Source organism: Dendrobium catenatum, unplaced genomic scaffold (genome assembly GCF_001605985.2).
Source record: "Dendrobium catenatum unplaced genomic scaffold, ASM160598v2 fragScaff_scaffold_34, whole genome shotgun sequence".
Taxonomy (NCBI): domain Eukaryota; kingdom Viridiplantae; phylum Streptophyta; class Magnoliopsida; order Asparagales; family Orchidaceae; genus Dendrobium; species Dendrobium catenatum.
The window spans coordinates 231,546-242,495 of record NW_021318496.1 but is presented as its reverse complement, the minus strand read 5'-3'; the positions used below and the strand labels follow the sequence as shown (position 1 = coordinate 242,495).

Below are 10,950 nucleotides of genomic sequence, written 5' to 3'. Positions count from 1 at the left end.
TAGAAAATGGGAACGATGGAAGAAATCGTAGGGAAAAACACTAGCAAACGATTGTATTCCCCTGTATAATGCAAGAAACAAGCAAGATAACTTTCCTTCGATTCGAGAGGAAGGAAATAACTCTCCAATCTCTAGCCGTAGTCTAGAGCCCAAAACAAGAAAACCACAAGAACTTCAAGAAACTTCAAAATGCGAGATAACCCTAATCCCCCCCTTCTCACTCTATTTAACCATAAAGGAGTTTTACAAAAGACCTCACTACCCCAAATATTTCAAAATATCTCTAAAAAAAGACTCCTAAAACGCCCTATCACGTCGCGCTCCTCCGCCTGTTTGCGCGCAGTTCCGTCGGGTGAAGACCTGGACCGGTCCAGGGTGGACCGGTCCAGCCGGCTCCAATGCCGGCTTAACATAGACCTATTTCTTACTAACACTCATCCTGACATACTTCTATCAAAAACAAGTGCGTAGGAAATGATCCATTTTAGATTGTGACAGAGAGGGAGAATATGACTAGACTTATCTCTTACTAACACCCATCATGACATACTTCTATTAAGACCAAGTGAGCAGAAAATGGTCCATTCAAACTTCCAAAACTTCAAGTTTCACAAAACTTAAAATCAAAATCAACATTTCATAACTGAAAGCATATTTAAACACATCTAGTAAATAACTCAAGTAAAATATAGAGATTTACTAAACTTTAAAATATTATTTACATACCCAAAAATGTTTGTACAATTTTTACTTTAACCTCTATGTACTTTGACCTCTATGTACATCAAAACGAATGTACAAAAAAGGGCAATCAACCGTCCTGCCTAGTGCTCCACCGGCTCCTCATTTCCTGCAGTACAACTATTGCTAATGAACTAGAACTCAATGAAATACACAAGTAATGTATAAGAAATAATAATATATTTGTAATCAATTGGGAACAACATGAAAATTCTATAATAAACATAAAAACTATACAAAAGCATCATTTCATGTTTTGTTCATTGATCAATATTTTAAGCAAGTCATATGATGATTATAGTCTTTTGCACACTCACAACTCTCTAAATCAAGGTTGGGTCTGTATTATCAACTTTTAGATTTAACTTTGCTCTCTCATTTAAGGATGGGTCCGAATTACCAACTTTTAAAATTAAGAGAGTGTAGGCTTACCTTGTCAGGTCTTTCACATTTACTTGTGCGAGCATATCCCCTATATATGACTTTTCTCACATTTCTAATACATTTCACATTTGATACTTTGATGATTTAGTAACTAAATACATGATGAAATTGGAATTTAATGCTATCATAATTATATCAAATATGAGGTTTGTAATTATATGAAATTTTTTAATATTTTCAATGGCATCGTTTGGGCATTTCACCTTGCTAGGAATTGATTCTTTTAGATCCTGTCTTCTTTTCCTTTTGTACACCACCTCTACCAAGCCTCTCCTCATTCAACCCACTCCTTCCCTTAGCTCTCTTCCCCATTTCGTTAATTGAATTCAACAACAATCCACTAAATTTGTCTTTTTATTGTGTTTAACAGCTATTTTCAGCAACTGCGGCAACATTTTAGCAAAATTCAACAACCACCATTACCTAATATCAACAAACAACAATGCCCTTAACTGCTCTTAGATTTACCTCTTCCTTTTCCTCACTGATTTCAACAATTACATGATGAAATTGGAATTTAATGCTATCATAATTATATCAAATGGGAGGTTTGTAATTATATGAAATTTTTTACTATTTTCAATGACATCGTTTGGGCATCTCACCTTGCTAGAAATTGATTCTTTTAGATCATGTCTTCTTTTCCTTTTGTACACCACCTCTACCAAGCCTCTCCCATTCAACCCACTCCTTCCCTTAGCTCTCTTCCTCTAGCTCTCTTCCCCATTTCGTTAACTGAATTCAACAACAATCCACTAAATTTGTCTTTTTATTGCGTTTAACGGCTAGTTTCAGCAACTGCGGCAACATTTTACCAAAATTCAACAACCACCATTACCTAATATCAACAAACAACAATGCCCTTAACTGCTCTTAGATTTTCCTCTTCCTTTTCCTCACTGATTTCAACAATTACAGTTGATTTCAGCAATTTATAGCAGCCTTGATCACTCCCCTTACTGATTTCAACACATAACATAGATTTCAACAACAAAAAACACTGATTGCAACCATTACCTCAATGTTTTATGAATTACAACAATTTATAGTAAATTACCTTATTAATTTTAGCAAATTATAGCCCATACCTAAGACATCCATTTTAGCTACGAACACCAACTCACCCCTCCTTAGATATTTACTCATTTTCACTGCACTAACAAGAAAGAATATTGCATTCTTCTCACAGGAAAAGTAGAAAGTCTTCTCATTTGGCAAACTAAACTTTATTTTTTTCTTTCGACATTCATTTGGCAAAGTGTTTAACTTGCATATCCATTCCTAAATGATATCAAATGTTTTAATAGGTGCAAAAATCAGTTATATTGAAAATTTGTGACCACGAATATCCAAATTCATAAAACACGTCCTACTGGCATGCAAACTATCCCCTGTCGGCATCATAACACATAAGGTAGGTGTAAAACATATGGTCTCAATAGATAAATCAGAATAAATACTTCAGAAATAAATGAATGGGAGGCACCAGAATTTAAAAAAAAAAAAGAAATCTACCAAATTTATTGAAAATCAAAAGCATACATGTAACTACCTCCTCTGACTATTTGAATTCCTAAGGTGTGATGGAAAACATTCGAGCTTTCACAGGTTGATTACCTTTAATATCTAATGCTTCTCCTCGTATTTGAATTGGTGGCTTCCCTTGCACTACTGGCTTTCCCAGATACTGAGTTTTCCTTGTCTGATTGCCTTCAAGATATCTCCTCTATTGTGCCTGCACCTAATATCCCTATGGTCTGGCATTGCTTCTTTTCTACTGAGGACAGTCAACCTTGCGATGACCAATTCGCAGCATCTAAAATATCTTCCAAAACCCACTAAACACTGGCATGAATGCCTCTTCCCGCACTGATCACACAGAGGTTTCTCAGGCTGTGTTACTTCTTCTTATTATAAAATTTTGGTTTCTTGCTTCTGAATCGATCATCAATTGCAAACATCTTCCTTTTACCTGGTTGTTGGCTCCCAACTGTGCTTAGAGAAATTTAACACATTTTCAATTTTTCTGGCTTTCTTCACTAAGACTGAAAGTTCACTAATATCAAAAGATACCAATCATAGTCGCAGCTAATCCATAAGGCCTCTCAAAAACCCATGTCATTTTTCCTCATGAGTGCTGACATAGTGAGGTGCATAGCGGGACAGAGATGTGAACTCGGCTTCATATTGCATAGCCGTCTTGGAACCCTAAGTCAGAATGAAGAATTTATCCTGCAGAGCTAGTTTCGCTGAAGGAGGAAGAAACCAGTCTCTAAATACCCTCAAAAATCATCCCACCATATGCTGGTGATAGGCACCAGTCCAAATTTCTCTCTATGTTGCATTTGCCACCATATTTTTACCTCTCCTTCCATAACAAAAGTGACAAATGGTACCTTTCTATTATCAGGACAGATCATATAATCTAGAATCTTCACTATCTTTAACAACCAGTCCTCAGCTATTGTTGGATCACTTGCACCTCTAAATGTTGACGGTTTAAAGGTCTGAAATAACTTTAAATGTTGATTCACTTCACTACCAAATTTAGATCTGGATTCACTACTGGTAGAAGATTTCTCCATAACAGCAAGCAACGCCTGTAGCCTACTCGCCTCCAGCTCACAGCCTGCTCGCAGGTTTGGGTGATTAACTATAGGGCTTGCATTAACAATGAACCTCAAAACAAGTATATAAAATTCTCTATAAGAATGGAACATTTACACCATCTAACTTTTCTCCTAGAAAATCAACATGAAATCGCTCGAATCATCAAAGTCAATTGAGGATCTTTCGGAGCCCACACAAGTTTCTCTCAACTCAATATCTCTATCTCACTTGATCCGACATGATATTCTTAGGGATTCCATATATACAAACTATATGTTCTATGTATAATTTAGGTAATTTCTCCCTTATCCTGCTTACCTTATTGGATATAACATAGGCAAGCATAGACAAATGATCGACAATCACCAAAATAATATTATAGACATGCAATGAGGGTAGTAGTCCCACCCTAAAGACCATCAAAATCCCCCCACTTCCCAGTAAAAATAATCAATGTCACAATTTACCACTAGGCCTCTAGCGTTCAATTTGACATTTAGGCCTGCTCGAGAAATTTGAAACATCTAGGCCACACTAACAATCCTTTAGTTCACGAAACATTTCCTACCTCCAAAGTGTGTAAAAATCCTAGAACAACGAGTCCTAAAGCAGTATCGATTGAATCTATTTATGATTTGTAATGCAAAATCTATTCTTGAATGAGAAAACTCCTTGATCATCTCACTTTAAATTTCATCCGCAACAAACCTTTGAATATTGTGCACTAGTTCAAGGTGTCTTTACTTTGTTCAAAGTGAATTTGATTTAATTAATAAAAGAACACATAATCTATTCTTAAGGGTGCGTTTGGGACGACTGCAGCTGTCGGTAAAGTAGGTTGCAAAGTTGTTGTACAAAAAGCTGCTTTCAGAAATTGTTGTACAAAAAGCAGTATATTTTATTTGGGAAGTATAACTGTCAAGTTGCTGTGCTGTAGCTATATGCGAATAAATTACCTTTATACCCTTATATATTGAGATGAAAAAAATGATGTAAATGTCAAAATTTTCAAAGAATTTATATGCTAATAAATAACAATTCTAAATAAAAATTGTATCAATTTTTATAAAATATTTTATAACTATTAAATACCATAAAATAATTTTTTTATAATGTACTATCATATTTTAAAATAATATGGAAAAAAATTATACTTCATACAAAACAAATTTTTTTCTAATGATAATATAACTATGATATATTTTTAAGATTTAATTAAAAAATTAACAAATATGTAATTACATATCATGAATGGCTATTTATATTTCTCATGAATAAATATTTTTATTACTTACCACCGTTCTGTTAAGGTGCAAGAAGATCAACAACCTTGATACCAATAAAAAGGATTTGATGCTCTGTTGCTTGATCAACAAAGGCAGGAGAGTATAGAGGAACTAAGGAACCAGAAACCTCTTTGCATAACCTAATGGCGGCGATGAGGAGCGTTCTGCTGAAGCACCTGAGGGTGAAAGTAGGATATCCTCTTCGATCGCCGGTGACGTTCTCTTTCTCCCAACTCCTCTGCCGCCACTTCTCGGAGGAAGTCAAGGGCTCGTTCCTGGACAAATCTGAGGTCACCGATCGGGTCATCACCGTGGTAAAAAACTTCCAGATGGTTGACCCCTCTAAGGTGACTCCAAAGGCTAATTTTCAAACTGACCTTGGACTGGACAGCTTAGACACCGTCGAGGTCGTTATGGCCCTCGAGGAAGAATTCGGCTTCGAGATTCCCAACAACGAAGCAGACAAGATTAGCTCCATCGATGTCGCCGTCGACTTCATCCTCTCTCGACAAGATTAGCAGACAAGATTGCTCTCCAATAACATTCATGATGCGGCCAAGGGTAGACTTATCCACAGGTACGGTAATAGGTGATTCGGTGTTCAACACCCAATTTCCCCAGTATCGATGCCCCTCTGTTCGGCGAGAAGGCAGGAGAGGAGGAAACTGGTGGATTAAGGGCGCGAGATCGGGGAAGGAATGGGAGGTCTGGCTTTTTGGAGATGAGAAACGGCAAGGGGAAGCGAGGATCTCACGTGAGGCCATGTCAAGGGAGAGCTAGGTTAAGCAACTGCTTATCCGAGATGGATGAGCTCGAGGAGGATGACGGTGGTAGTCGCGAATATTTGAAGGGGATTTTCGTCATTTTTCTACCGAAAGCAGCGGACCGCGGGAGAGAGTGAAAGGTCACGGGAAGCAATTACGTGCCGCGAATTTTTTCTGCCGCTGTTCTAACGATTTCATAACTTTTTATACAGTAAAGCAACAGTGCCGCCATCCCAAACGCGCCCTAAATGTGACAGTCCAATCATGATCACATAACATAAAATTTGAATTTAATCCACTCTAAATCTCTTGAAAAATCTTAACTAGTACACATTATTTGCATCATCTCAATTATTTGCATGAAACCAATGATGCGATTTTTCTAGACTTCCTAAACACATACTTGATTAATCGTAAGGTAACTATCATTAAGCAGACGCTGATTATACGTAATAAGCATACACATGGGTCATTCAATTGTGCACCATAAAAAATTACAAAAAAATGGTTAATTTGATATAAATTAAAATGCTCAAATATGAGAATACATGTTCAACTAACATATGAAAATTTCACCACAATGATTTCATATCAAAATCAAATAGAACAAGTCAAAAACCAATGTATCAAAATTCAAATTGAAAACACTTGTTTTAAGTTCTAACATGATTTAAGATTAAAAATCCCCATTCTTAAAACAACCTCTATCGGGTTAAAGAATCAATTTTAGAACACTCAGTTTTAAAGCCAGTGAAATTACCCTGGATTCCTACCTATATCGTCAATCAGTCACTATTCCAAATTTAACTTTAACTCTTCGTGTTTTCCAGCAATAATATGCATTATTTTCTTTCACAAATCTCCTGAAAAACATGATCTTCCATCTTCCATGGTAAATAAGTTCAGCACTTACACACAACACTATTTGACCTAAGTTATAAAAGTAATTGCATCATCAAAATCATGGGTAACTATAGAATCAGAGAAGTATACAATAAATTAGTTTTTTTAGTCTGTAAAGCATAACGAACTTATATTTAAAAATTGCATATAGAAGTCTTTTTTTATGTTAATATTTATCAATATAAATTTATATATAATTTATGAATCATATACTCAATGGTGTATAAATTTGAGTGCATGCATGCACATTATCATGCGCATTTCAATAGAAGATATTTGAAATATCATGTGTCAAAATAAAGAACATATATACCTGATTTGTAAGGGCAATGATACATGCAGTTGAAGACCCTCTAGCTTTTGTGCTAATGTAAGCTTTCTCCAAAACCCTTGCCGGATCAATTGAGCCTTTGGGCTCTTCCCCAATTGCAGATACAGAATGAGACATCAGCTCTCTTGCATAATGTCCAGCATCAACACCAAGGTCTGCCCAACCACCAACTCCATCAGCAACGCCAATTGCTTGCTCAGTAGAAATAAAATGAGCATCCTCTCCGCCTGTTTCCTCCTTTGCTGGATGAGGTAGATAACATGAACCAGAGACTAGCTTCAGGTTTCTATCACTGGACAACTTCCTGGTATAATCAAAAGATAGCTCTTTTTACATGGACAGCAGCTAATGCTACGATATCAAAAGAAACAAATGGTTTGGTAGTTATGGTTCAGGGATGGAGTAGGTTTTTGCCCATAAGTTAGCCTGATACACCTTCCCCATATAACTTATAAAATGTCCAATGATCACATCTTAAGGCGTGCCATGATAAATGACTTTAAAATATCAGAAAGGGTAATATAGAAGTTAGCCATATAATGCGAAATCTAACTAGGGACTTTCGAACATAAAAAACTGCTTTTTGATCCGCCAGATAGTGCAAAATATAAAAACTTAGGTAAATTGCATTTAGGTCCATATATTTAGAGCATAAGCTCATTCTGTAATTTTTTAATACCAGCATATAGGTTCCCATGTTCTTTTAGTGAAGGGCATACGGGAAGTTATAAACAATTTCTCTAAGATCTGCCATTAATCCAAGTTTAAAGGAGGGCCTATATATCAAGCAACATAAACATAGGACTTACATGATCAGTTTCAAAAATAACACACCCAAAAACAAGTCCCCAGTCAAAAGGACATGATCCATTGATATGGAGGATAGTTTGATCCATTCATGTCTTATTTGTGCCACATCTAAAAATCGTCACAAAACCAAGGGTTCCTAATACAAAAGTTAGTTAACTCCAAAAACAAAACCAAGGGTTCCTAATACAAAAATTAGTTTACTCCAAAAACAAGGGTCCATCTAGCTAAAGAAGTATCGACACCTTCCGCCCCAATAAACTCATATTTCATGATCTTTTCCTTCAATAAACTCCATTGGCATCACTTGCATCACTCCACCAGCCCAAAATTGCCCCTTAACCTCTCATACTAAACCAACCATCCTCCATTCCAACACCTTGTGTCTAAGACTAATCTCCAATGGTACTCAAACCCATCATCATTGTCAATTTCAATTGGCCATTGCACCATAGTACAATGACACCTCACCCCACTCCAAACCTAACAAAGTATTGAATAAAGTACACATGACTATATAACTATGGCCCTCTAATATTTCAAGATTATATTAAACATATGATGGGAAAAGCAATAAATTAGCATAAGCACAATGGAATTAAGTGGTGAATACAGCCACAATAGTTACAAAGCATTGAAGACCACAGAAGGTGTATGGCTCCTTCAATTTTGTGAGACTAAAAAATGACAAATACAATAAATGCAAAGAGAAATACAGAAAAAACAACAATCAATTCAAAGATAAATGCACCTTGATGTACACGTTAACAAAAATCATCATCAAGAACGAATTCTATTCACTTCATTGTCATTGGATGAAAATGTATACTACAAATTCTTCGACAGCACGATCTAAATTATATAATCTATATACTTCAATATATTGTAATGTAATGTCACGCATTTCACAACCATTTTTTACCTGCCAAAACAGACATAGCCAATGTATATATGAGTTAGTTTCTAGAAATGACACAACCATCAACGATGAAGAGCAGGTGATCAAATTCTCAAAGAAAAGAAAACAGGAGACATGATTTAGAAACATACTGATCAGAAGAAGCCCCATCATTTTCAATAAGCTCTTCTTGTGAAACACCATCAATTGAAACATTATGAACTGCTCCAGTAGAACATGGTCTGGAGCTTGATGAGAATTTTTTCATACATGGCTCCATATGGTGGTTGGCATTTGAGATTGATCCTCGCATATCAGTCGAAAAACACTTGTAAAACATATTGTTACTCGAAGGTTCACGATTTCTCAAGCACCCACTTACTCGTTTACAATATTGAAGATTTCTATTGTAACCCATGATTGCTGACATCAATAAAACATCCTTTTGTGCACTCCTCTGATACAAGCTGCATATTGCCTCTACTCCACAAGCAAATTGTCGTGGCTTGAATGCAAGCATGCGTGCATTTTCATGGCTCTTGCCACTAAATCTATAAGTTCCGGAAGAAGGCTCATACTTTGTGTTTAGCCTCAAACGGGCACCTTGATGAAAATCAGATGGTTTAGTCCAGCATTTCATCATCATCCTTCTTGAACTGTTCAGCTCCCTCAAGCCCAATTCAAACTTGCAGTATAAAGAACTAAGAGCAGATACCATACTCCTCAGGAACTTAATATTTGGTGAACCCTTTGTCCACTGCTGTAAATGACTGATACTCGTATACAAATAAAATTGGGAATAACAAATAACCAAAGAAATTGAACAAATGTGGCTAAATCTTCCAAGTGTAGGTGATCCAATCTGGACATGGATATTATCAGACAGATAAAAGTCGCTTGTTATTACAGACTAAGGTACTGCTAGTCTGCTAGACAGATTAGGCGGTCATCTGAACACGCACTAAATTTGCAGAAGGCTGCAAAACCTTATAGCTTGGCAGGTAGGAAGATGGCATCTTACGCCAACAAATGAATGCTCCTTCTGCTTAAAAAATTACAATCGCCAACCAATATTATACCGCTTCGATTATTGCGTGGGCAACGAGCTCCTATGGTCACAAAGGAGAAACTAAAACCAACAGCACAGAATGAAAGCACGAAATCGAAATGAAACTTTAGCTCATTGTCTGGAAACGAAATCTATAACTATATATATAAAGGAGCTACTAAAGAAAATCGGATTCTTTTCTTCTCAAATAACAGCAAGAAACGACCTTAGTTGAGTGCATTGACGGAAAAGCAAGGAACTGAAATTTCGCATTTGATAAACATATCCAAGATAATCGAAATATAAGCTTCTGACTTACAATTGTAAGGCGATAGGAGATAGAGAGATCAGACCTCCAGGAAAACAAATGGTAAAGCCCTAGACGATAGATCAGAAAGATTGCTTTCCACTATCTTCGCAATACGAATTTTTCCTACGCGTGAGCTCTCCAACTCGGAAAATACTGAGAAAAGGGTTAGAAGAACGCCGAAGCCCTAAACCTAACCCTAACCCTAACCCTAACCCGTGGAATCAGTTATGTAAAAATGAAGCTTTGCCTCATCCGAGGTTCGTTGGGAAATGGGAGCGAGTAACCCCTTCAAAATTTCCGTTCAAAGTTCAAACATCCCGACGTGGCTTTTTTTTTAATGATCACAGAGCAGTTTATAAGTTTTTTATTTTTTTTTTTTAATTATTGAGCCACAAATTTTTTTTTTTGGGAAAAGCCACAAATTCTTATAAATCATGATTCTCATTTGAGATTTATATTGACATACATAAAATTTTTAGGATATATATTATATATATTTTTGTGCATAGGAATATTCGTAGGGGTAGAGAGATAAAATTTACTGTCTTAACACTGTACACAAAAATATATCACACAAATAAATAAAAGAAGGAGACATAATATTCATAAGAGACATCACGGTTTTTATGTTGAAACACCTTAAAAGAAGAAAAACCATAAGGTCCTGCCAAATTTGAATAAATTCACTAGTATTTGTTGTCAATTATGATTGATGTCCTTCCTTAGAAAGGCATTGGATTAATATAATAAATATAGATCATAAGAGCATTTTACATGGTTAGGTTGGAAAAATCCAATGATATGAGAG

The 10,950-nt window shown here is 36.0% G+C and overlaps 1 protein-coding gene across 4 annotated transcripts in view; it reads right to left on the bottom strand.

Annotated features, from left to right (window-relative positions):
* The window catches only part of LOC110099642 (probable protein phosphatase 2C 55), a 20,829-nt gene extending 10,359 nt beyond the window's left edge, over positions 1-10,470 (bottom strand). The window contains exons 1-3 of one of the 4 annotated variants that reach the window (XM_020826850.2): positions 10,152-10,470; positions 8,937-9,913; positions 7,062-7,383 (exon numbers count right to left, since the gene is read on the bottom strand). In XM_020826850.2, the coding sequence (XP_020682509.1) occupies positions 7,062-7,383; positions 8,937-9,502 (888 nt within the window). In that variant the 5' untranslated portion in view covers positions 9,503-9,913; positions 10,152-10,470. The remainder of the gene's footprint in view (positions 1-7,061; positions 7,384-8,936; positions 9,914-10,151) is intronic. The other 3 variants (XM_020826848.2, XM_020826851.2, XM_020826849.2) reach the window with 3 other exon arrangements.
* Between the last annotated feature and the right edge of the window lie 480 nt (positions 10,471-10,950).